The following is a 27607-nucleotide window of genomic DNA, read 5'->3' as shown; positions in this document are numbered from 1 at the left end:
TTGATTTAGTGAGATGAATTATATGAAAAATTACCAGCTAAAAAATTAACATAATTAATCATGGCTCCGATTCATATGTAAATTCTGTAATAAGGAATGTTCCTACCATCGGAGCAATTCAAGCTTAATGTACAACCTTGCTGTGGCAGTAGGGGGCAGTCAGCTCCAGCTGTACAGGCAACTCACGTCATCAAACCAACAAGAGCAACAGGCAGCAGAGCCTTTCACAGACGTGCTTTTGCACTCAAAGACAGCTGGACACAATCAAATGCAGGGATCTCGAGATGTGTTTTTCAATGTTTCAAACTACACTTAACTTGACACAGCATCCTAAAAACACACTTATAACTAGAAACACTGAAAACTAGTGAAATGCACAAAATGAGAATCTTCAAAAGCGTCTGTCTGACGCATGAGTACATAGATCAACAATTAAAAATAGCTCAGATGGAAGCAGCCCAATAATGATATGGAAATAAAGCAAACAATATTTTGAATTTTAAGCAACTTTTTGTATTCTAGAAATGCTTAACTTGTCTGCTGCTACAATATACTGTATATATTTGATGTAATGTATTTTAATTATCTAAATTATTATATTTTTAAATATTATATTTAATTATTATATAATATATATATATATATATATATATATATATATATATATATATATATATATATATATATATATATATTATTTTTTAAATTTTTTTTACTAAATTGTCTTTATTTGGGTGCTTTTCTCAGTAAATATTGATATATGCCATTGATTGTGATTGATTAATTAAACTGCATATCATATAATTAATTTGATTTTTTTGAAGTTTAAATCGATTGACAGCCCTGATTATAATAGTGCATTTAAAAAATGTAAATATAAACCTCATAATGTAAATCTATATTTACATTTTACATTTACTTTTATTCATTTAGCCAACACTTATATCCAGCAACTTACAAATGAGGAAACCCAATAAAACACAATGTTTTGAAGTCTATCATTTAAAGCTGTGTGTAGACAGACAGTTATATACTTTACCTGAAAGTTTCTAATGTTGTTGTCAGTTTAATATTTTAGATGATAATACAGTAAATGTATTATATTGACTGTATATTCTCCCCCCCTTTTTTTGTTTCAGCTCTTGGAGGTAATAAACGTTTTGAGTTTCCCCAGTCACTGACAAAATTTCTAGTTCTGTTGCTTAACCCTTTAAAGAACCCACATAGACCCTTATGTAGAGCTTCTGACCTGATTCTGAGCACCTCTGAGCTTAATTAAAACCTGTTAACATCAAGATGTGTAGTAAACCATTTCCACATTTCATTGTGCTGTCATCAATCAGTCATAAACTGACAAACTCTGTCTCGAGTCTTTCTTGTGTCTTGTTAAGAGAAGCACATTTGTCTTTTTTAGCATAATCTGTTGTTTGTTTTTACTAGACTGCAGCAGAACTTCTCACCCAAAATTGATTTAACATTTTGTTGCATCTGTCATTAATGATGTCATTGTAATCACTCATGCCAAAATAGTCAATCAGTTGTGTCTCACAAACAATGACTCACAAATCTTCATTCGTCATTATGAAACACTGTGAATCAAGCCGTAATATTTACATCAGGATTGTTTTGGAACCTAGGTTATATACTGTAGTATGTAATCTATTTTTATTTATTTATTTAGTGGTTTATAAGGATGGGTAAAAATATAGATTTACAGATGCATTGCGGTATTCATTTGAACTATCTCGACATTGATTCATAAATCCTCAATCTTTTACTCTGTGCAGTCATCTGCAACAGTGAGAGTAAATCCTTTGCATTTGCAACCAAATTTCACGCTTTGTGGCTAAAATGTTTGTATTTTGCAACTGGCTGGTAGTTGGTAAATATTTAGATTTCACTCACCAGTAAATTGTGTATTGTAGTGGTGAAGTATTTAACAGTAAAATCCTTACTCTGCGTGTTGAGTACAAGTTGTGTAATGTGTGTCCAAAGACAAGATCCAAGCAACCCATTTGTCATTGAGTAATGTCTCTTTTAATACACTTTCTGTTCTCTACAGTCAGATGTTCATCAAAAAATAAATATATAAATAAACAATTCATTTTAATCTTGCATAGCACAGATGAAATAAAGCCATTCGAGTCTCTTTTGATGTGCTCATTTTACAGAAATGCCGGTTTTGTTAAAGAGACAGTACCGGTTTTAGCACGTGTCCAATAAATCAATGTAAATACTTGTAAATAGTACAAATTATGCAATTAAACAATAAACATGTAACAAATGTATATATAAAATAAGTTATTTATTGATTTAAAACATGGATTTTTTCATTTTTAAAAAGCCAAAATGTGACTAAAATGATGAAAAACTAATGTACCTAGTTAAAAGGTCCCCTGTATAATTAACAGCATTAGCTGGAAAAGAATTTCTTTCATATTTAAGCAAAAGGGACATTATAACTGAAATATACCCATATGAATCAATATTGAATTTAATCGAAATCTAACCGAGAGCTTATGAGTCAGAATCAAATCGAATCAGGAAATCTATATCAATGCCCAGCCATAGTGGTTTAGAGACCTATTGCCTTCCTTTAATAAATATACAGTATTTATAGAGTCAAGCAGGAAGATTTCTAAGAACCAAACTCTGAGCTGAAGAAAGTATTTCTTACTTACATGGAGTTTTTATTTTATGACCTTAAGTTGCTAGAGACCATGTAAGCTATGAACCTACCAAATAAACCTTAATCTGCCATGTTAGTTCGAGTTTGAGTTCTGTTCAAAGTTCTCCAGTTACATGTTTGTGTGAGATCCGATTTTTCATCACATAACCCAATGGTTATCTCTGGTAACCATGGATGCCCTGATGTACCTGGTGTAGAAGTCATACTGTCTAACTTGTGAATTTGTGTGTTGCAATGGCTATGTTCAGAATGGAATACTAGCTTACTACTTACTTAATGCACAGTATACAATGTATACGACATACTATTTAAAAAGAAATAGTATGTGAAACAGTAGGCGTTATCCCAAAATAACATATCAAAACAGTAACATTTGTCACATGACCTCATCATAATACATGTTGAATTCAGCGAGTGATGTGCAGTTATCCTTACGTAAATAAAAAAAAATATTTTGCATTTGTAATCCAATTTTGTGTAAAATTGTTTTAACATTTGGCTGAGTAAAAATCACTGCTGATATTACTTCCAGTTCATCTATCACACTGGAAATGGAAGGTCAAGTCGAGCACATTCTGTGCATGCAGAAAATTCACATCCTGTGCACATAACGCAAACTATATTCTGCAGTAACAGTATGGTAAGTGTAGTATGGTAGCATGCTATACCGAACATAGCCATTCTCTTTCTCTCAATTTGTCTTTCTCTGTGGTGTTTCCACTCACTTTTTGTCACATGATTTTCTCAGTGACAGGTTGTCATGTGACATTCCCTCCATGTTTTCTTGTGTTCTTCAGTGTCTGGTTAGGTTGACTCTGATCACCCAAAAGCAGATCTTCACCTCCGATTCGAAGGTTAACAAATCTTTGCTCTTTGAATGTGCCATGTTCAGTTTGCACGGAAAAGCGATTTCTACCCCACCTCCCTTCATACAACACACACAACGCTTGTTGCCCTACACACGTCTCGGCTGTATCTTTAACAAATATTTAAGACATGCAGACATTTCCATATTTTACTCCCTTACAAATAACAAACTCATAAACCTGCACACACAAAAGTCTCTGTTTATCTTGATAGTCTTTAACTCTGCGCTGATCTTACTCTTCTCTCTGTGTGATGAAGATCTTACAGAAGCCCCCCTTTTCTCATAGCACTATGTTTGGCTTGAGCATGTTTGAATGCAACTTCTTATTTACATAATGCTCATTAACCCAAAGAAAAAATCGTTTTAGGAAATGGACCGGATTATGTTATTGGTTTGGTAGTGTGCTGGCCAAATGGCATGTCAAGTGCAGGGTCTGTCTGAATGCCAGCTGAGAGGCATTGAGTGGGCAATGGCAGAGTTCTCAGAGTGCTTTGTTAATGGCTCTATGTGATGACCGCTCACTTCCCTTCTAAAACTTGACTTAAATCCTCAGTGCAGCACTGTGGTTTCAGGCAATAGCTGTCATTTAAACTCTTATACCTGTGTAAAATTTGTGTAATGTTAATTAGATCTAATTGTAACCCATCTTTATTGTAAACAGAGACAGTGACTTTGGTTTCATCTTTGCCATTCATTAGGTCTATAGACGTTGATCTGACCGAGTCTTGATCGGACGAACATCTGTAATGTGGGACATGATTGCCTGAGGCGATAGTGCTCATAGTTTGGTCTTTTCTGTTATGTCAGGATTCATTGTTTAATGTATCTCTCCTGTATCAATCTTCCTCTTCCACCTCTCTCTTTGTCTCTGTGTTGTTTGCTGCTCTGTCAAGGCTCTGGCAAGCATGAGTCTGAACACTCAGCCCATTCTGAACCTAGAGAAGTTTCAGGAGGGCCAGGAGCTGCCTCTGTTGCCCCCTGGTCGTGACAAAGCCTCCCCCTCCTCCACTGAGTTCAATCCGCTCATCTACGGCAATGATGTGGACTCTGTAGATGTGGCCACACGGTATGGAGTTGTTTCTATATCTTACGTGAGATAAGGGTGAACAGCTGGTAAATCTTTAGAGTTTCTACACTAATATCTTCGATATGCAAAGATAGTGTTCTTACAAAAAAGTGCAATGGCATTACCATAGTATTTTTGGATTTCCTTAGATTACCATGTATATACCATTGTATATTAACATGGATCACTCAGTACCATGGGTATAAATCATAGTACCTTGGCATTCCCATCTGATACCATCACAGTACTCTTTACAAGGATGACCAATCTAAATATTTAAATCAAGTTCAAAGTTGAACTGATGTTATTTGTTACTTTTATTAAGAGTAAAAGATGTGCTCCAATCTCACTTAGTAAATATGTCCTTAAAATGTGTATTTTTTTATTTTTTTATTGTTGAAATAATTTGTACTATCACAGCTTAATATGCAGAGACACCTGTAAGGAAGCCATTGACTGGTTGATTTCCTCCAAAAATTTAAGGCGCAATCAAAACATGGCTTATTTGTTTGAGCATCTCAACTAGCCCAACATATAGTAGAAACATTGGTAACACTTTACAATAAGGTTCCATTTGTTAACATTAGTAAACAACATTAGTTAACATGAACTAACAATTAACAATATATATTTACAGCATTTATTAATCTTTTGTTAATGTTAGTTAATAAAAATACAATTGTTCATTGTTAGTTCATAGTACTACATTAACTAATGTTTACAAATGAATTAGTAAATATTTTAATTAACATTAACCAAGATTAATAAATGCCGTAAAAGCATTGTTCATTGTTAGTTCATGTTAACTAATGTTAACCAATGGAACCTTATTGTAAAGTGTTACAGAAACATTGGTTCAACCAATGGCATCTTTTTGGGGAGGGAGTGTTAGGGAAACCGGTCGTTATTTTTACAATTACGTTTGGTGACGCTAGTGCCGCAGAAATTACACACTTCACCTTTAAAATGCCCCACAAAGCACTTGATATTTCTTTTAAATGTGTTATTTGTTTGTGTTTGTGATTAGAGTAGCGATGGTGAGGTTCTTCAACTCTCCAAACGTGCTGCAAGGGTTCCAGATGCACACTCGCACTCTGCGTCTCTTCCCCCGGCCCGTGGTGGCATTCCAGGCCACGTCTTTTCTGGCCTCTCGACCACGACGAAATGGATTCACAGAAAAGCTCTCACACACCCAGGCAGTTGAGTACTATGGAGAGTGGGCTCTCAACCCCACCAACCTGGCTTTCCAAAGGATACATAACAGTAAGAGAGATGCGCACATTGATATATCTCATCTCTTATCTTTTTACTGATCTACACTTACAGTTTAATCTTAAAAACCATTCAGTGTATATTTCTCTTACAGGAATAGTCATTTTGTGTGTATGATTAATATTTATGCTGTGTGTTTGTGTGTGTCAGATGTGTACGATCCCTCTCTGATAGGCGATAAGCCTAAGTGGTATGCCCACCAGTTACAGCCAATATTCTACCGTGTGTATGATGGAAACTCTCATCTGGCGGAGGCATTGAGTGGACCACTGCAGGATGAGACCAACGATTCAGACCCTACAGATGACAGGTTGAACACACCACACACATACAGTACATACATGCATGTAATGTTCACTTACACATATAGACCTTTATACACACATTCATGCAGACACAATCACACGTACCTTTTCCACAGGAAATTCAGATTCTGTAAGGTTTTTTAACTTATGTTTTTATGTAGTAAAATACTCCAAAGTTCCTGGCTATTTCATGCCACAAATTTGTCTAAATTTTCACATAAAGTGTTGGTATCTTTTTGTTTCAGTGGCAGTGACAGTGACAGTGACAGTGAAGCATATGATGACTCCAGTTCTTCCTACTCATCTCTTGGAGACTTTGTGAATGAAATGATCAAAGGAGACATACAAGGGGATACACCAAGTTAGCATCTCCATTTTTAATCCCTTATTCAAGCCATTGATTCAAAACCATGACTTTTACTACTGTACCTTATTTATCACTCCATAGATATACAAAATAAATTGAGAGAAAAAAGACTGTTGAGAAGTTTGAATTTTGATATAAGCTTCCTAATTGTTGCCATGTTTTCTCTCTCTCTTTAGATGTTGACCCCCTGACCCATGCTGCACTGGGGGATGCTAATGAGGTAGAGATCCATGACTTCCAGGAATATAAGGGGGAGAGTGGGGAATGTGACCCAGAGCCAGAGGGCCCTCCAGAGGCCACAGACAGCCAGCTGCTCCGCTCCAGTTCCAGCACCACGGCCAGTTCCAGTCCCAGTACTGTCATACAGGGAATTAACCATGTCAGTGCTCGCACAATACGTGTAATCTGAATCTAGAACGAACCATTCGTTTGTGACACTTAAGCGAAGTGTATCTGTTTTTCATTATGCAGGTGCAGAAGGAACCTGTTGAGGTGGAGGAGTCGGCAAGCGTTGCTCTACAGAACTCTGCTCCAGTATTGTTTGCCCCACCTTTCATAAGACCCATCCCTGAGCCAGACCCTGTGGACTCAGCCAATAAGAAGCGAGAGTATGACAACCCCTTTTTTGAGCCCCAGTATGGCTTCCCTACAGAGGACGATGTTGAAGCAGACGAACAAGAGGAGAGTTACACACCACGCTTCAACCAGAATCTCAATGGCAACAAGTATGTGTTCAGCACACTTCAGTCAGTACTTACACATAGTATTACTACACAAACACAGACACCCAGAATCTACTGTATATGTCAAGCTGAAACAAACAAATGCACACACGCGCTCTAAATATTCTCTCTCTGTACTCTGTTTGCTTAGGCCGTCTCGGCCATTAAGACCTAGCAGTCTGAAGCTTCCGGGTGAATCTGATGGAGAGGGAGATTCCAAAAATAGCTCTCCAAACTCCACCATTTCCAACAACAGTAATGATGGTTTCGGGGGACTCATGTCCTTCGCCAGTGAGTGGGCAGATTTACATAACCTCTTTTCATTCCTTAGTAGCTCATGCTGGGGTTGCAAAATTTGACACAGAGTTATAAAGAACACAAATGAGCATGCTTCTGTACATAGTTGTAAAATAATTGTTATTTTATTCACTCCTTTCTATTGTTAAATCTGCTATAAAATCAGAATCTATTATTTTTTTTAATAGATTTTTAGGAAGATTTTCCTAAAAAATGGGCAAATACACACAAATGTACAGCATGTTTTGCCTGTTATACAGTTCACCTATGCACCTTTTCCACCGCCTGCTGGTGCAAGACCCAGTGCCCTATAAGCAAGTTGCGCATTACCACCATAGAGAATGCGGTTTGACTCTTCACTGACTCTTAATATCTGCTATTTAAAAAAAATAAAAAATACATATATATATGTACAATACTGTGCAAAAGTCTTAGGCACATAAGATGTTTCACAAAAACATTTGTCTTAAGATGGTTATTTATATCTGCTACTTTAGTGTGTCAATAGGAAATATACGTTTTATACTCCCAAACATTACTTTTGCAAATAGAAAAGATTAGAATAGAAGAACAGGGAGCCCTGCAACAGATGTCATGGCCCCCACAAAGCCCCTCACTGAACATCGTTTCTGTCTGAGATTACACGAATAAACAGAAGCAACTGAGACAGCCTAAATAGATAGAAGAACTGTGGCAAATTCTCCAAGAAGCTTGAAACATCCTATCTGCCAACAACCAAGAAAAACTGTGTCCAGGTATAAGTAGTAGAATTGTTGCTGTTTTGAAGGCAAAGGTGGCCACGCTGAATATTGATTTAGCTCTTTTTCTGTTTACTGGACTTTGTATGACATTAATTGATTATATGAAATCTATTTATGTCATTATGTTTTTTAAGAAATCCTCACTTTGAAAGTTTTTCACAAGTGACTAAAACTTTTGCACAGTATTGTGTGTGTGTGTGTGTGTGTGTGTGTATGTGTATGTGTATATATATATATATATATATATATATATATATATATATATATATATATATATATATATATATACAGTTGTGCTCAAAAGTTTGCATACCCTTGGTGTATTGGTCATATATGTACCATTTTTAAAGAAAACACAAGTGAGCAGGCAAAACACATTTCTTTTATTTCTTATGGGATTCATATTCAACTGTAGGTTATAACAGAACGGCACAATCATAAAACAAAACATGGCAACAAAGAAAAAAATGAAATGACTCCTGTTCAAAAGTCTGCATACCCTTAGTTCTTAATACTGTGTATTGCCCCCTTTAGCATCAATGACAGCGTGCAGTCTTTTGTAATAGTTGTCTATGAGGCCCCAAATTCTTGCAGGTGGTATAGCTGCCCATTCATCTTGGCAAAATGCCTCCAGGTCATGCAAAGTCTTTGGTCGTCTTGCATGAACCGCACGTTTGAGATCTCCCCAGAGTGGCTCGATGATATTAAGGTCAGGAGACTGTGATGGCCACTCCAGAACCTTCACCTTTTTCTGCTGTAACCACTGGAGTGTCAACTTGGCCTTGTGCTTAGGATCATTGTCGTGCTGGAAAGTCCAAGAGCGTCCCATGCGCAGCTTTCGTGCAGAAGAATGCAAATTGTCTGCCAGTATTTTCTGATAACATGCTGCATTCATCTTGCCATCAATTTTCACAAGATTCCCCGTGCCTTTAGAGCTCACACACCCCCAAAACATCAGTGAGCCACCACCATGCTTCACAGTGGGGATGGTATTCTTTTCACTATAGGCCTTGTTGACCCCTCTCCAAACATAGCGCTTAGGGTTGTGACCATAAAGCTCAATTTTGGTCTCGTCACTCCAAATTACAGTGTGCCAGAAGCTGCGAGGCATGTCAAGGTGTTGTCGGGCATATTGTAACTGGGCTTTTTTGTGGCATTGGCGCAGAAAAGACTTCTTTCTGGCAACTCGGCCATGCAACTCATTTTTGTTCAAGTATCGTCGTATTGTGCTCCTTGAAACAACCACACCATCTTTTTCCAGAGCAGCCTGTATTTCTCCTGAGGTTACCTGTGGGTTTTCTTTGTATCCCTCACAATTCTTCTGGCAGTTGTGGCTGAAATCTTTCTTGGTCTCCCTGACCTTGGCTTGGTATCAAGAGATCCCCGAATTTTCCACTTCTTAATAAGTGATTGAACAGTACTGACTGGCATTTTCAATGCTTTGGATATCTTTTTATATCCTTTTCCATCTTTATAAATATCCATTACCTTGTTACGCAGGTCTTTTGACAGTTCTTTTCTGCTCCCCATGGCTCAGTATCTAGCCTGCTCAGTGCATCCATGTGAGCGCTAACAAATTCATTGACTATTTATACACAGACACTAATTGCAATTTAAAAAGCCACAGGTGTGGGAAATTAACCTTTAATTGCCATTTAAACCTGTGTGTGTCACCTTGTGTGTCTGTAAAAAGGCCAAACATTCAAGGGTATGTAAACTTTTGATCAGGGCCATTTGGGTGATTTCTGTTATCATTATGATTTCAAAAGGAGCCAAACAACTATGTGATGATAAATGGCTTCATATGATCACTATTAAATAAAAGACAGTTTTTTTTGCATGATCAGTCATATTTTCAAAATCAATGCCAAAATTTCACAATTTCTGTCATGGTATGCAAATTATTTTTCTTCCCAGAACTGGTTCGAAGTTGTCAGGAATTTGTTATATACTGTATTTCAATAACTAAATTTAACACGTTAAATTAAAATTTTGGCCATTTTGTCATTATTGACAAAACAGAGAAGGGAATAAATGGGAACATGACAGGGATGGGAATATGACCTGGACCGAACTCGAACCCGGATCTCCCATGAGCTTATCAGCTCAAAATGTCTGAGCAGTTGCACTGACCACAAGGCCACCGCTCTTAACACTTCTCAAAACTAAGAGTAAGACTCCTAAACAAAGACCATGATGAGGCAAGTTTTTGGCAAGGTTATGTAGTGACATTGTCAGTTATGTCCTCATTCGGCTCTGGGACCAGTTTCAAAAAAGGTTTTGGTGGAAAAGGGGTACTAGATGCCTGAAGTGTTCGTGGTGTGTATGTGCAGGTAACCTATATAAAAACCATGGGACCAGTTTCAGTCTGTCCAGTCTGGCTCTGCCTAATAAAGCGCGAGAGAAGAACACACCCTTCCCCAGTCTCAAAGGTACACACAAGCCCTTCTGATGTCTCCATGTTACCTTCCCTCTCATCTACCCATCTGCTCGTCCTCTCTCTCTTCTTTAATCCATTCATCCAGTCCAGCTCTCCTCTGTCCTCTCATATCTTTTTTCTCCTCCTCTCTCCTTTTTCCTCTCCTGCTCTCCAATGCCTTTTATATTTCGTTTCCCAGTGTGTTTCTCATTCTCCTTGTTCACCACTTTCTTCCTTCCGTTGTGACGGCGTGTTGATAAGCTAATTCTTGAATCACTGCTGTTAGGCTCACCTTACTATATTACTTAAACTGAACTCAAATAATAAAAAGGGTCAAGTAAGTACATTTATGTTTTTTTGCATGTTATTCAAAGCGACTTACAATGGATTCAAGGTGTACTGTACATTCAGGAATGTAGATTAGAAAATATATTTTTCAGAGTATATATTTAGAGAATGTTTTGATGGTATTAGGAAAAATAGGACTTTTTTTTTTTTTTTTTTTAAATGCAGGCATTAGGATTGGCTCCATCGCTAATCTAAAAGGGAGTTTTCCTTTAGTTTACTAGCTCTCATATTCCCCCTTTTCTCTTTTTCCTTCTCATTTGTTTTGTTTATTTTAAAGAATATTTTAATTTTGATTTAACAGCGGACACAGATCAAGGTTTGTGGAAATGTTGCCTGATTTCTTTGCCCTATACCCACAAATCCAGTGTTGTTGCCCTGCAAGTGAAGAGTGTCATGCACCCTTTTCCAACTCTGAGTATTATCTTTCAGTGGTAAATGGTGGCATTGACATTTAGCTCGGTCACTTTACAGAGTAGCAACCATTCGTTCTTATTGTTGTTGTTATTGTCTTTCATGTCTGTATGTTTATGATTTTGGATGATTTGTTTTATTGCTCAGATGATGGTGATGACAGCCCTGAGAGTCCTGGTATGTTTCATATCTGTAGCCTGCCCTAATGATGAAATAAATTGCTGTTGATGTTACCATTGACCCTTTGAGTCCTGATAGAATGAGAAATTCTGCCCTGTTAACCTGATTTGACAGACTTTGGTTCCTAACTCCAGTCCTGGATTACACTATTGAATCTGGTCAAGCTATAAGACTAAAAAACATTTATCATGAACTGATAGTGTGTGCTATTTCCCAGTTGGAATTTATACAAATCCTCTTCCTGGGACAGTAGTTTGGAACCTCTAGATATAGAGGATATATCTGTGTTCATTTATATCCACTATACCTTTCCTCCTCCTTGTTCCCACTCTGTGCTCATCTGATTGTCAGTAATGAAGAATAATGGCGACACACATTTATTAATCATCAACAACCAGCTCTTGGTTGGTTTCATTCCAAACAGTTTTTCTTTATGTAGAATGGATTTTTGTTTTTGTTTTTTACGAATGGAATGTTCTGATTTTTGAACTTTTTGTGCTGTGTGCGCTGTGCGGTGTATCTCTCCTGGTTTTTGAAGTGGTTTCCCTTCATTTGTGTGTCATCTATATTGGAGACAGAGCTGAGGTCTGTTCCATATCTATCTATTTAAATTTTACTTGACTGAACTGTCTGGGTAAATTGAAGATAACAAAACCACACTGGGAGAAGTGCAGTCTCTGCTCACATTTCTAGTTCTGATCTGCTTCGGAACTGAAATGTGGTTTCCACCAAAGTCTTGTTAAACGAGGCTTTGAACTCTTATGGTTGTGTTGTAGGTGTTAAAATGAATATATGAAATGGTGTTGAGGATTTTAGCTTGCACAGACGCCCACTCTGGTTGAAGCAGAGCAACATGTATGCTGCTTAAAGAGCTGGGTACAGGAGAAAACCAAAAGAGCACTGCAGGGAACATCAGGTGACAAAATCACACTTCATTCCAGATAGCCGTTCGAATGGTAATGATTTGTTTTTTTTCAATGCTCAGTGAACACACAGCCCCCTTTTCACTGTCACTCAGTGTAATAACACAGAGTTAAAACAAATTAACAACTCCAGTATCTCGGTTTATTAGGCAATGCCTCACAGTGTCATTTTGGAGAATGTGCTATTGGTTTTTTATTCACCATTAAGCAATCTACCTGTATTGAAATGCTTTTGAATCGTTTCAAAATAAGAATTATTGCCTCCTTCACTATCTTATAAATATGTACTAAGTCATTTTTTAGTGTTTGTAGGACACTGGTCTTGGACTTCATACTGACACCTATCAGTATGGATGCAGCATCATACAAAAGCAAAAGTTTTCAATTACCAATGCCATTGTAAAAAAAAAAGTCATATTTATTACCTATGTCACTTTATTAACCAAAATTGTCTGGTAATAAGGGGATACAATTATTTTTTTTTTTTACTTGGACAACTATCCAAACAGAAAAGTGTCATTTAGAAACTTCAAAGAATGTACTGTGAATTCTGTACATTAATTTAGCACTTAGTATATTTCTTACACACATCAGGCAAAACCATTTTATTAGATTTTTTTAATTATAATATTTATTTCTATTAATCTTATAGACCCATTTATTAATCTTCCATAGGCTAGGGATGGATTGTTCATTATTGCCACAAGTTTGCTAAAAACAGTTTAGTCAGCCATTAGTGAAAAATATTCACCAAAGTTTCACCACAGAACTGTTTGCCAGTAGCAACAAATTGTCAAGTTGTTACCAAAGGTTTTCTGCAGGTTCACCACTAACAATAAAGAGATGCAAATTTCTGGTAGTTATTCATGGGAAACTGTTTTGTTTGCCACAAACTTACCATATATTCACTGCAAGTTTTCTGCAAATAAACTGTTTTTGTTAGTGCAGTTACTGATGCCATTGTAGAAATTCCTTCTTCTCAGGCCCAATGAGGGCCATCCCACCCCATTTTCTTGGCCACTGATATGAATGAAGTCTGCATTTTACATATTTTTTCAGAAGTACTATTCTCTAGGGCTAACACTTTTTTTTTTTTTTTTTTTTTTTTACAGTGGGAAAATGTTATTTAGTGCACCTTTTAAGATGACCGTCTAGTTATCTGTATAGTTCAGCCAGAAATTCTTTACATTCTTAAATCCAGTTTTGCAGGACTTCCATCATTATTCTCAGTTAATCAAAGCCTCTCGGTCCACAAGTTGTTCTGTACTAATGGAAGTTTTTTTTTTAATGTTTTCTGATTTTCTTTCTCTCATTTCCTCTCTCTTTAAACTCTCTCTCACTTTCTCTCATACTCCATGTTCTCTGCTGGTTTTCTCTGTTGTATATGTACATGTGTCTGACGTTTATGGTTGTGGGTTGATGTTTGGACTGGTTCTGTCTGGGCCGGTGTTGTTCTCTGTCCCCTCTTTAACCCCCTGCTCTAATTCTGGCTTCTGTGTCCAGTATTTGGGCTAAATTCTCTAATGGAGATTGTAACAGAGATCGGCCCAGGGAGCGGAGAAGGTGGGTTCTGCCCTTTGCTGCGTGACTGCATGCTTCTCCAAAGCCAGTCAGCTAAATCTCCCAGCACCCTGTTCCACCATTGCTTCCTCATTACCCACCTTTGACATTCACATTGTGTCATATGTCAGCCACTGTGATTGTAACCAATTTTTGTTGTTTCACATAAAAGTCATCATGTCTTTTGTTGATGAACTGGGCCTGAAATGTAGAAATAATTGGGCTTCTGTTCATATCGGAGGGAGAGTTTGATCTCACAGGATTGTAGAGCTCAATCAGACTGTCTATAGAGGATTTGTCTGATCAGAAGTCATCTCAAAATAAGTGGCACAGGAAGGATCAGGTTGAAAAAGCAGAAGTATGTGGAAGTTCAGCCATGCTACTGGACTCATGGATACCCTTCCAGTTAAAAGTTTGTACACATCTGGCTGAATGTATGATCTTTTAGACATTTTGAACTAAAGGCTTATGCTTAATAGCTTGAAATTAATTTTGTACACAAATGTAAGTTGGGCCTAAATATATAAATTTATACAATATATATTTATACACTCAGTGACCACTTTATTTTCTAATCAGCCAATTGTTTGGCAGCAGCTTAATGAATAATATCATGCAGATACAGGTCAGGAGCTTCAGTTAATGTTTACATCAACCATCAGAATGGGGAAAAATGTGATCTCAGTGGTTTCGACCATGGCATGGTTTGAGTATTTCTGTAACTGCTGATCTCCTGGGATTTTTATGCACAACATTCTCTAAATTTTACTCAGAATTGTGGCAAAAACAAAAACATCCAGTGAGCAGAAGTTTTGCAGACAGAAACTCCTTGTTGATGAGAGAGGTCAACAGAGAATGGCCAGACTGGTTCGAACTGACAAAGTCTACGGTAACTCAGATAACTGCTCTGTACAATTGTGGTGAGAAGAATAGCATCTCAGAATGCACAACATGTCGAACCTTGAGGCGGATGGGCTACAACAGCAGAAGACTACATCGGGTTCCACTTCTGTCAGCCAAGAATAGAAAGCTGAGGCTCTCTGATGGTTAATATTTGCTGATAGTTTTTTCAATTATTATTTATTTATTATTATTATTTATTATTTACCTCGCAGGGATTTGCTAATAAATACATTTGTCGTCATTGACAGTATTCATCCAAATTTTTATCCTCACTTCAGTGCATATTTTGTTATTTTTAGTAGCCAATCAACTGTTTTAAATTGAAGCGAGGGCATACAAAGAAAAATGTGAGTATATAGAAACGTGATCTGTCAGCACATACATTGTGTCTCCAACTTAAAATCTTGTGAATAATAAATAAGCTGTAAAATGCTTAGTTTGGTCTTAATAGAGCTATGTCTCTGTCATTTCAAAATAACAGTGCCTTGTGCATTTTTGTCTTGTTAATCAATGAAAGTCCTGCTTTATGCATAAAATCGTATTTTTTTTCTGGTTAATGGGATTTTGGTGGAACAATAAACTGCATCTGGAATGTTATTAATTTTGGACTCTTATTACCTCGATGTCTGTGGCCGTCATAGTAAGGAAAGATTTTTTTAAACATTTTATAAATCGATTTTGAAAACTATCGGCCGATTAATTGGTTATCGACCTTTTCCATCACTTTAAGTATGGTATTGGCATACTTCAGTAGGTTTGTAATGTTGGAATTTTTCAGGCAATGTTTTGGCATATTTGTTTGGACTTTTTTTTTTAATGAAGAATATAAAACAATACCTGACAATATTTCCTGGCCCATTCTAACATGTAAGAAACCACACAGTGTGAAATGTGTGTAGACATGGCCATCTGTTTATACACTGGTATGCAGCAATCACCGTCTACTCAGGGTTATGCTTTGCGCATGCAATGTTTAGATGCGTGCACAGAGTCTGGATAGACACACAAACAATGAAATGCTTTCTCTGTGGTTGTGTATGTGCTGTTGCCGTACACACACAGAAAAGTGTGTAAGGTACAATCATCTAAACTGATAGGGCTTTTTTATTTCTTTTTTATTTTGTGTGTGTTGGTCTTGTTGCCATACAGTCTATTTCTCACTCACCTATTTTTTCACTCATTTTTCTCACTTTGGTCTTTGCCAGTGTTTGTTTGTTTGTTTGTATGTGTGTGTGTGCATGTGCGTGTGCATTTGCACCTACTAGTGTCATTGCTCATGTCACTCTCCGGACTGCTCTAGTCCTTCAATCGCTCTCTTACTGACTTATTTCAGTGTCATTAGTCATGTAATACCCCCTTATTGGAGTGTCCAAAACATTGAGGTGTAAAAGAAATCCAAAGTTGCCAGTGTGTGTAAATCTGTTTCAAAGTGTTGAATGCGTGTTGGCATTGACTTCAATTTATTCTATTTTTTAGACACTGGATGTAAACACATTAGACTACACAGTGTGTTTTAATGCTATAGTCTGTGTTTCTGATGTGGTGTGGATTAGGATTATAGTTTGTTTCACACATCCTGCGTCTGCGATGCGTGAGCGGCGTATATTAATTTCACTGCCCATATTGACGGTTACAGCTTTCACACTGCTGGCACTGTAAGTGGAGTTTCGATATTGACTCTGTGTCAAATTTTGCTGCACATCACACTCTGAACTCAGCAGAAACACTTTGGAAATGCACTATAAACATAATTATATGTACAATCTTTGGCAATGTAGGCTTTTATCAGGCAACATACAGTAAAAATAAAGAAGCCATCTACTCACCCATTGTTTGAAAAATATGCAAGTTACACATGCAGTGACAGCTGCACAAACAGCACTTTCTAATCACTAAATATGACTGAATCCAGATGATTTAAACAGTTTATATTTGACTATATTCACTTTGGGGTTTGGGTTCAATTCCATGCAAATTAATTGCCATTTCAATGTAAATGTCCTCCCTCTCCACATGTTAATTAGACTTCATAATGATTAAATTTGTAATTCTTAGTGGAAAAATCCTTATTATCCTTTTATAATTTATGGAGGAAATATCCAATGTAGTAGCCTAGAAATCACTCAAGCACTGCAGAAGGATGTGTCAAACATGTTTTCAAATGTGATGTGATTTTGGATGAGGGAAATTAGTAATTTATGTGTGATTTGAGTGATTTACATTTGTTTCTTTTTTTTTTTTTTGCAAAATGGTGGGTGGGTGTTGACATGTGGAAGCAGCTTCCATTTGACCCACATACATTCATATGAGATCTAACAACTGATTGGTCTCTCCTAGGTGCCCGAGCTCCCCGAGCACTGGTAGATCAGAAATCTTCTGTTATTAAGCACAGCCCCACCGTCAAGAGAGAGTCTCCATCTCCTCAGGGCAGAGCTAACAATACTAGGTACTGCACCTGCTGTACAACTCAAAGCGATTAATCCTAGGGAGAAAGCAATTTGAGTGCTTCCATACCAAATTTTAACCGAGTATAGAATATAGGGTTTCCACATTCATGAAAAACCTGAAAATATCAGCAAATTTGAATTTACATTACTTTTGCAGGCCTGGAAATCACACATTTAATAAAATCTTGGATATAATATAATGAATATACTATGAATTGTTGTACTTATGCTCAGCTCTATAATAGTTCATCAGTTTGAAGTTGCTATGTGTTAGTGCAATCTCTATAAAATGAGCTTTAAAAATCCTTATCTAGTAATCACTAACGACTAAAAGTCATGGAATTAATTGGTCAAAAAGTGTATAAACTTATTGTACAAGTGGAGAATAGTGGAGAAGGATTTTTTGAGAGCAACAGTGAGTTAGTTAAGTTAATGATTAACTGAATCCGTTTTTATACTGCTGTAAGTAGGCCAGTCATTGTCTTTGAAATTGCTTGCCTGTGAATGAATGATACTTCATTAAACCTGGTCTTTTATCTCATGTAGTGAGAACCAGCAGTTTCTGAAGGAGGTCGTCCAGAGCGTGCTGGATGGGCAGGGTGTGGGCTGGCTGAACATGAAGAAAGTGCGCCGCCTGCTGGAGAACGAACAGCTGCGTGTCTTTGTGCTCAGCAAACTCAACCGTTCTGTCCAGTCAGAGGAGGATTCTCAGCAGGAAGTTATAAGAGATGTGGTGAGTCTTGTTTGCAGAGAGTCGAACAAGAGCACTGAGATAAAGCAAAACTCTGTAATAATTTACCTGTTTCGTTCGTTACAAGTTTTTGTGTTTGCCAATAGGAGATCAACAGAAAGGTGTATAAAGGCATGTTGGACCTGTTGAAGTGCACAGTGTCCAGTTTGGAGCACTCATACACTAATGCTGGGCTGGGAGGCATGGCCAGTGTGTTTAGCCTGTTAGAGATAGCCCGCACCCACTACCAAACCAAAGGTAATCTTCAACAAGCACTTCAACATAAACATTTGAATGTCCAAGTTAAAGATTTTACGTGTTAAAGTGGTTTCTTGCCTACATGCAGAGGAATAGATATTTGCCAGCACAAAGAGTGTCAATGTCCAACCCATGTCTTCTGGAAGGCTCTAGTTCCTATCTTTCACTTTAATGTGAAGCCTCTGGTGTCCCTGTGGTGTCAGTCACCCTGCGATCTAATTATTTAACCTTTGATTTCAGCCTTTCTATCTATACCTGTTTGCAGAAATCAACTGTACTCTACCAAAATTGACCTTCTGTCCCTTGTCTCCATGTGTCTTTGCTATTTCCTGTTTTTCTCTTTCCCATGCTCCGTTTTCTCGGCACCCGTTTGTGGCTTACAGACCCAGAGAAGCGGAAACGAAGCCCCACAGATGGGGTGAGCAGCCCAGGCAGTAAGGAGAGCCCATCGGGCCGAATGGAGAGCGCCAGGGCAGCAGGCGTGCTTCTGGTACCCCGTATCCAGTTGCCACCCCCCTCCTCTGGGAAGGCATCACGGCAGTTTGATACCCAGAGTCTGAACGAGGAGAATTTTATTGCCTCCATTGGTGTGTAAAACCGCAGTCCGCAACGCATGCCCCTCACTGCTTGTTACCTTCCTTGAGCTCTCGGGGGTTGTTTGGTCCCTCTGGGCCACATCCACTATTTCATTAACTGTCTACACCAGCTCTGTGCCATAGGTTAAGAACTAACATGGTAAAGGGATAGTTCACCCCAAAATATATTTTTTTTTTTATAATTTACTCGCCCTCATGTGATCCAAACCCATATGAATTTCTTTGTTCCGTGGTCAACAAAAGGAGAAATTAGAAAAGTCATAGGCACTGAAACAACATGAGGGTAAGTAAATGATGACAGAATTTTCCTATTTGGGTAAACTGTCCCTTTAAACCATATAATTTTGACTGCTCCTTCTAAAATAATTTTGAAATTCTGCATTTTGAGCCATCAAATGAGACTATTTCAAGAGGGCATTGGTTGGTGTAGACACATTACTGGAATATTGTGATGGATATGAACCCAATTTATATACACTTCTTCTGTAATGTTAAACGTGTGTTTTTTCGAATCCCGTTTGCCAGTCCTGGCTCCCTTTAAATCCATTAGATGCATGTTAGTGTAACTTTCACTTTAACACCCAGACCTGCAGCTCTGTGTAGTCAAGATTTCAATGGTGGGATGGTAAATAAATCTGACTGTGCCACTACTCTCCATAAAAGGGTCCTGAGCTGTTGTCTCCCCTGTTAACAGTCCCATGATGAGCACAGCCCTAAAGCAAACCACAGAAGTCTGCTTACATTATATACTGTTAGCCTTGCTAGTAGTCATTTAGATCCAGGCCTCTGATTGGCAGTTATATCTGGGTCTGTGTACAGGGGTAGTCCACCACCCCCTCTCCAAACACCAACCCTCATAACCTTGCCTTGTTTGTCTTTTAGTAATAATGCACCTTCAATTCTATGGAATGTTTTTGAGACTGCACCCCCTGCTTTCGCAATACCTCATTTCACCCACCAGCTGCGAGGCTTCATCTCATGCCTTTTGCATCTCCCAGGCCAACCACCCTTGCCTTGGAGAGCCTATTATGAATGACTAGGATGGGGAAAGTATTCCAAGGCATGAATGAGGCTGATTTTGTATAAGATCCATCATTTTGGCTCTTCAGGAACAGGGTTTCAAAGCGTTGGATGTTTTGTAATGAGACCTCACTAGCTTTTATTGAGCTTATGATTTGACCTGCATTGAGCTTGTGTGAACATTACAAAACATCCTTGTTTTGGGAAATGGAACTTTGCATTGTTCGGTTTAATTTATTGTTTTTATTTTGTCCTTAACTCTGAAGAATAAGCTCATCGTCCATATCTGACAATTCAACCGGCTCTCTGATTCTCTCTCTGTCTTTCTCTCCTTGCTTGCAATGCATCTTGGGTAGAATTGTGGAGCAAGCACCAGGATAACAGAAAGCAAAAAGCTTTGGAAAAAGAACAGAGTAAGATCACTACCCTAAGTACCCAATTAGACTTCTTCCACAAAACCTCAGAATAGGAAATCTCTCCTTCTACCTGCACCAGTCCTCTTCCCTTAAACCACTTTTTTTTTGTGGGTAGAAACTGAATCTACCCCCATATTGTTCTACTGATTTTCAAAAAGCCCATTTAGACATGTGGCCCAAACTTAAGGTGTTGGCACACATTTTGTGCCAAGGAATTGGTCGAGCTAAGATAAATAGCCAAAAGGTAAAGATTGCAATCCAATGTAAAATTTGAGGGATAACAAAAGCCCAACACTGTGCCCTAACCAGACGCTGTGCATTAAGATTCCAGCATCAAGCAACTGATCACGATAAAGTTGCGCAACAATTAGAACCAATCAGATTAACATATTAAACATATTTGATATTTAAGTAAAGATCGACCAATTGAATTTTCTGATATTTTTCCGATATTCAAGCATTTTTCTTTAATCGGATATCGTTTTTGTCATATTGGATCCACCGATAACTGGCGCCATATGGCGGAAGTTTCTGAAATTGCATGTGAGACGACCATTGCAGCAGTGCATGCAAGAGGAAACAATGATGTGATGCCTGGGGATGTCCACAGGCAAAGTAACTTGCTTTTTCAATGTATTGCTTGAATTAATACATTTTATTAAACGTAACAGCCATTCATACTCTACTGAGATGTGTTACATAAATGCTTGATGTGTAGTTTAAGCACTTAGAAACGATTAACTCACGTAAAGACAAATCCTGCAAAGTCCCAAAGATGTAAAATTACTTCACATTAATCAAATTGAAGAGCCTTGGATGAGTGCATTTTGGAAATGTGACGGTTTAAATTAATTCTCTGTTGGCTGTGTTTATTAGTCTTGTAAAGTTGCCATTCAGGTTGATGCTCATGTTCAACGGAATGACTGGCCGTATGCAAACAAAAAAGTTCAGCTCTGTCAGCAGGTGTTTCATTAGGCAGCTGCTATAATCTAGAGATCGAAATTAAATAATTAAAACTAGAGAAATTAAATGTATTAAAAAAATCGGTTTTGCATGTCGGTTATCGGATATGTAAACATACAAATAATCGGTGTCATATCGGTTTAAATAGTTATAAGGAGATTGTGGACCACTGCCATGCCGCAAAAATAGAAACGAAGCTATCGACAAAATGTCCTAACAAATCCTCTCATTAACATGGAAGAGATGCCTTTTATCGCATCACATCTGGTTAGGACACAGTCTTGCACGCAATGAAATGTTGTTGTCATCATACAGAAGTGAAAGCGTCATTTGGGCCAGTATCTCTAAGTGTGCATATCTGACTCTTGACTGATTTGTCCTATTTTTGACTCTGCACTTTGCCATTTCTGGGAAGCATTCACATTTGTTGGATTATGATGGAAAAGATTTATCTCACATGTTCCTGGTTTTATCTCATTTTAATGAAGGAACAGTTCACTTATCTCTCATTGAGAGATATTGTGAGATAGTGTTAAGCGAAGATGTCCAGATGATCTTACCTGCTTCTGTAGCACAGCTACTTCTTACTTTAATTTTTTATCTTCTCAAAGACTGACCCATTGGAAGCAGGCAGTTCACATTGTCTTTTGATTTTACACTTCCTTTTAGTTCATTCTTAGTATGTTTTGGGTAAAAGGATGAGATGTGAGATAAACTACATCATGCCGCACTTAGTTCACCCAAAAATAAAAATGCTGTTTGATGTTGTTAGCCTCAGTCACCATTCACTTTCAGGAAATGGAAAAAGATGCAGTGAAAGTGAATTGTGACTAAGGCTAACATTCTGCCTAACATCTCCAAATTCAGACATATGTGTTTGGAACAACATGAGGGTGAGTAATTGATAACAGAATTTTAATGTTTGGGTGAACTACCCCTATTAGTTGTTTATTTCAGTCTAGTATGGGATTTAATTAATTGTATTGCAGTTTTTGCTTCAGGATCATCACATGCATCTGTGAAGACAACAACTGTTGTGAAAAGACAGACATGCATTGTTGGACTGAAAGTCTGAAGTTAGACTTTGCTAATTTTACAGTCGTTGCAGAAACAATTACATTTGCCATGCTCAAAGTCTTTCAATGACAGTTTCGATGGCTCCTACCGTGTAATCAGTCCTAAACAAGTTGGGTTTTGCATTTCCAACATCAGTTTTAAAGCAGTGAGCACACAAATTGCAGCTGAAGCTTCCTTCTGTCTGATTGGTTGACTGTGTTTGCCTGCATGTGTGACTGCTTCTGTCTGTGTGTCTGTGATACCTAGCGCTACTGTGAACTGATCTGGCCCACTGTCAGCTGAACTGCTGCTTTGAGTTTCCCCATATGACCGCAAACATGGCTTCTTCTCTCTGCCTGCCCTGCACAGTCCAATGAGTGACAGCTTGCTCAAATAGGATTATTTCCCTTGGTAAATATCATAACTGAAATAAATCATTATTAAAGTCACTCTGTGAACTGAGATACGTAGCTTCAACCCCTGTCACGGTCATGCGACTCGCAGAATGCAGTGCAGAGAGTGAATGGATGGAAGTGCTGATGGTGTGTTTTCTACAGGGGCTGATGGAGCAAAACAGCGTCTAGAAGGTGGAGACACTGAGGAAAAGAAATCTCAGATCAGTGCTGACAGTGGCCTCAGTGTGACTTCTGGCTCACAGGTGGGTGTTCAACTAAAACCACACAATGAGGGGCCAGTGGGATTTAAATTTGAATACCTGATTACCTCTTTAATATGTTTATCTTTTTTTTTAATTGAATATACAGTGGCCCTAAAATGTATTTGGACACGTAAGTCACACTTAAAATGTGTGTGTCTTGTTTTCCAAAAAAATTAAATAAAAGGTAAATGTACTGAACAGAAAGACATAAGATATTACAAGTATCTCTTGTTTTCATAGTTTTATGTTTAAAAAAATAAATAAAAAAAATTAAAAAAACGTTTTGCCAATGGGGTAAGAAATGTGTTTTTCCTTTGAATTAAGTGTATTCTTACCCTGTTGGCAGATACAAACATAAACCTCACAAAATTTAATTAGATTTCTCTGGAAACAAGACATTTTATCATCATATAAACAGTTCAGTCAAGTGTTTCAAAATTTTGACCAGTACTGTGTGTGTGTGTGTGTGTGTGTGTGTGTGTGTGTGTGTGTGTATATATATATATATATATATATATATATATATACAGCTGTACTCAAAAGTTTGCATACCCTGGCAGAAATTTTGGCATTGATTTTAAAAATATGACAGATCATGCAAAAAAACTCTTTTATTTAATAGTGACTTAAAGACTTAAATAAAGTCTTTTATTTAATAGTGATCATATGAAGCCATTTATCATCACATAGTTGTTTGGCTCCTTTTGAAATCATAATGATAACAGAAATCACCCAAATGGCCCTGATCAAAAGTTTACATACCCTTGAATGTTTGGCCTTGTTACAGACACACAAGGTGACACACACAGGTTTAAATGGCAATTACAGGTTAATTTCCCACACCTGTGGCTTTTTAAATTGCAATTAGTGTCTGTGTATAAATAGTCAATGAATTTGTTAGCGCTCACATGGATGCACTGAGCAGGCTAGATACTGAGCCATGGGGAGCAGAAAAGAACTGTAAAAGACCTGCGTAACAAGGTAATGGATATTTATAAAGATGGAAAAGGATATAATAAGATATCCAAAGCCTTGAAAATGCCAGTCAGTACTGTTCAATCACTTATTAAGAAGTGGAAAATTCGGGGATCTCTTGATACCAAGCCAAGGTCATGTAGACCAAGAAAGATTTCAGCCACAACTGCCAGAAGAATTGTTCGGGATACAAAGAAAAACCCACAGGTAACCTCAGGAGAAATACAGGCTGTTCTGGAAAAAGACAGTGTGGTTGTTTCAAGGAGCACAATATGAAGATACTTGAACAAAAATGAGCTGCATGGTCGAGTTGCCAGAAAGAAGCCTTTACTGTGCAAATGCCACAAAAAAGCCCGGTTACAATATGCCTGACAACACCTTGACACGCCTCACAGCTTCTGGCACACTGTAATTTGGAGTGACGAGACCAAAATTGAGCTTTATGGTCACAACCCTAAGCGCTATGTTTGGAGAGGTGTCAACAAGGCCTATAGTGAAAAGAATACCATCCCCACTGTGAAGCATGGTGGTGGCTCACTGATGTTTTGGGGGTGTGTGAGCTCTAAAGGCACGGGGAATCTTGTGAAAATTGATGGCAAGATGAATGCAGCATGTTATCAGAAAATACTGGCAGACAATTTGCATTCTTCTGCACGAAAGCTGCGCATGGGACGCTCTTGGACTTTCCAGCATGACAGTGACCCTAAGCACAAGGCCAAGTTGACCGTCCAGTGGTTACAGCAGAAAAAGATGAAGGTTCTGGAGTGGCCATATCAGTCTCCTGACCTTAATATCATCGAGCCACTCTGGGGAGATCTCAAACGTGCGGTTCATGCAAGACGACCAAAGACTTTGCATGACCTGGAGGCATTTTGCCAAGATGAATGGGCAGCTATACCACCTGCAAGAATTTGGGGCCTCATAGTCAACTATTACAAAAGACTGCACGCTGTCATTGATGCTAAAGGGGGCAATACACAGTATTAAGAACTAAGGGTATCCAGACTTTTGAACAGGAGTCATTTCATTTTTTTCTTTGTTGCCATGTTTTGTTTTATGATTGTGCCATTCTGTTATAACCTACAGTTGAATATGAATCCCATAAGAAATAAAAGAAATGTGTTTTGCCTGCTCACTCATGTTTTCTTTAAAAATGGTACATATATGACCAATACACCAAGGGTATGCAAACTTTTGAGCACAACTGTATAAATATATATATATATTAGTTCAAAATGTGAAACCTAACAAACTTGTTCTTGTGAAATGTTTTGCTCAAAGTGTGTTTGTCTTTCTTTAAAATCAGTGCCACTTGCTGTGATATTTTGAAAGACATTCTTACATTTTTAAGTGTGTATATAGTGTAAAAATACTTTTGCGGCCACTGTATGCAACTATAACCTTAACATATTAATATGTTTGCTCTCTTCATTCTGGTTTCATCTGTATTACTTTTGTTCATCCTGTTGTTCTTTCTGCAGAAGAGTGATACGGAGTCCCTGGCGAGCTCCGAGCCTCCTGCTTTGACAAGAAGCACAAGCCAGGATTCGGAGGCCAGCACAGTGGTAGGGCACGGCCAATACAGAGATATCCACATCTCTATATCCACATCATGTTTACAGTAGTTCCCAGGAACAGTTCTTTATTAGCAGTACTTTTTCATTTCTCTTCATATTGGATGGATTTTTTTTGTGAAGGATACAAGCAATGCTACCTTAGAATTTGGACAAAATAAGGTATCTCATGCAGCTTTTGTGCCTGGAAGGTGCCTATAATCCGTGTATCGTTCGATCATTTCATATTCATTTAGGAATTCAAAATCGGAAAAACAAAAAACGCCTTATTTCATTATTCGTTTACAAAACCAATATTAAAAAACAAATATTGACTTGTTTTTCGTAATTTCGATTTAATGCTCAAGTTAAAAATAGGAAATTGGAAAAATAGCCACGGGACACTGCGTTTTGATGATTAGATTTCACTAATATATGGCTTGAATATTTGATTGGCACATATGGGTGGACCTGAAACATCCCTTTCTTCTAATTGGTCAACCTGCACCGTTGTCTTCTCAATGCTGTGAGACAGAATAAAAGTTCTCTGCTGTTTAATTGTTCAGATAAATTCATCTCACTTAAAATAAAATTATTTCTCCAAAATTCGCCACGTTTATTGCAGCTGAGCTATCGCTATAGCTGTCTCTCTCATCAAATAGTCAGGCACAGTGCCCACATATAACCGTAAAATGTTCACTGAAAGCAGACAGGGTTTCGTTGCCACGTGAAGCAATTGATAAGAGTGACACACATGCACACACACACACATATTATTAAGGTGTTTATTAAGATTAATCCCTCACTCTGTATGCCAAATGTCTTCTCACAGTTATCCTTCTTCATGCCATACAACTTGTTTTATTCATTTATACTGTAAGTTGTACCAAGCAGTACAGCTGATCAGTTGGGCACTGGTGGTCCACACTGCTGGAGAATCGGCTGCAGTTGGGTATGGCATTCACAGTTAGGGCGACCAGATGTCACTTTAAAACCAGAGACAGTCCCGATTTTACAAGTCATGTACCTTGTCATGGTGGACTTACAGTCGGGACACCTTTTGTACTAATAATTAGTGTAAGGCAGCTATAGTTTGATTGATGACAATTTAAAATTTATTTGACACTTATTACTTATTTAAAGCAGTGTTCCGTGCGTTTTTGAAATCAGAAATCATCAAAGAGTAAGGAAACAAGTGGATTATTTTCATTTTTACATATTACAGTAAAATGAACAAAGCAAGATGTTGTCCAGGGAATATTCAGACTTAACGTAGGGTGCATCCAAGACAGATGAGCATTCATGTCAGTGAATTATAACAGCTACAACAGTAAATAACAAATCAATTGGAAGGTATTATTATATTTTATATTTAATATAAGACAAAAAGTATTTACATGGCAGCGAAGAGTACTAATTTCAAGCTCAGATCATTCCTACATCTATGTTTTTGAATGGGAATATGGGTAGCCTTTTCCTACTAGGTTGTATACGCTGCAGTTTTGTGTGCCTTTTATTATCGGACAAATGTGAAGACTATGTGCAAATGCTGATTTTAAATTCACTGGTCGAGCTTTTGAGAGATGAGCATTCATGAACTTCCTTTAGCATAATTTTCATGATGAGTAAGTCCCTCACGCCTAAACTCCCAGAGCGGGGTAAAGTTAGTATTAGGTTTGATATTTTTTATATTTGGTTTCTCGTACCCGCGCTCTCTGCTGGCGGCAAGTTTGCAAAGATTTCGCACACTTGGCTTGATGTTATGGTATATAAATATAAATGGTATATAACTATAATATACAGACATAAAACTCTGCACTCTGAACTGTCAGTTGGTGTGGCTG

The 27607-nt window shown here is 37.7% G+C and overlaps 1 protein-coding gene across 16 annotated transcripts in view; it reads left to right on the top strand.

Annotated features, from left to right (window-relative positions):
* The window catches only part of LOC127445945 (MAP kinase-activating death domain protein-like), a 103639-nt gene that overhangs the window by 54595 nt on the left and 21437 nt on the right, over window positions 1–27607 (top strand). For 4 of the 16 annotated variants that reach the window (XM_051707058.1, XM_051707692.1, XM_051706980.1 and 1 more), the window contains exons 9-23: window positions 4451–4623; window positions 5651–5886; window positions 6046–6205; window positions 6446–6561; window positions 6744–6946; window positions 7039–7292; window positions 7441–7580; window positions 10681–10779; window positions 17429–17537; window positions 18085–18271; window positions 18376–18526; window positions 18910–19113; window positions 20499–20555; window positions 23135–23235; window positions 25692–25775. In XM_051707058.1, the coding sequence (XP_051563018.1) occupies window positions 4451–4623; window positions 5651–5886; window positions 6046–6205; window positions 6446–6561; window positions 6744–6946; window positions 7039–7292; window positions 7441–7580; window positions 10681–10779; window positions 17429–17537; window positions 18085–18271; window positions 18376–18526; window positions 18910–19113; window positions 20499–20555; window positions 23135–23235; window positions 25692–25775 (2274 nt within the window). Of the gene's footprint in view, window positions 1–3486; window positions 3544–4450; window positions 4624–5650; window positions 5887–6045; window positions 6206–6445; window positions 6562–6743; window positions 6947–7038; window positions 7293–7440; window positions 7581–10680; window positions 10780–11672; window positions 11703–17428; window positions 17538–18084; window positions 18272–18375; window positions 18527–18909; window positions 19114–20498; window positions 20556–23134; window positions 23236–25691; window positions 25776–27607 lie in introns of all 16 variants that reach the window. The other 12 variants (XM_051707129.1, XM_051707524.1, XM_051707298.1 and 9 more) reach the window with 6 other exon arrangements.

This window comes from Myxocyprinus asiaticus, chromosome 1 (assembly GCF_019703515.2).
Source record: "Myxocyprinus asiaticus isolate MX2 ecotype Aquarium Trade chromosome 1, UBuf_Myxa_2, whole genome shotgun sequence".
NCBI classification, from domain to species: Eukaryota; Metazoa; Chordata; class Actinopteri; order Cypriniformes; family Catostomidae; genus Myxocyprinus; species Myxocyprinus asiaticus.
The sequence above is the reverse complement of the archived record's forward strand: the minus strand, read 5'-3'. Positions and strand labels throughout refer to the sequence as shown.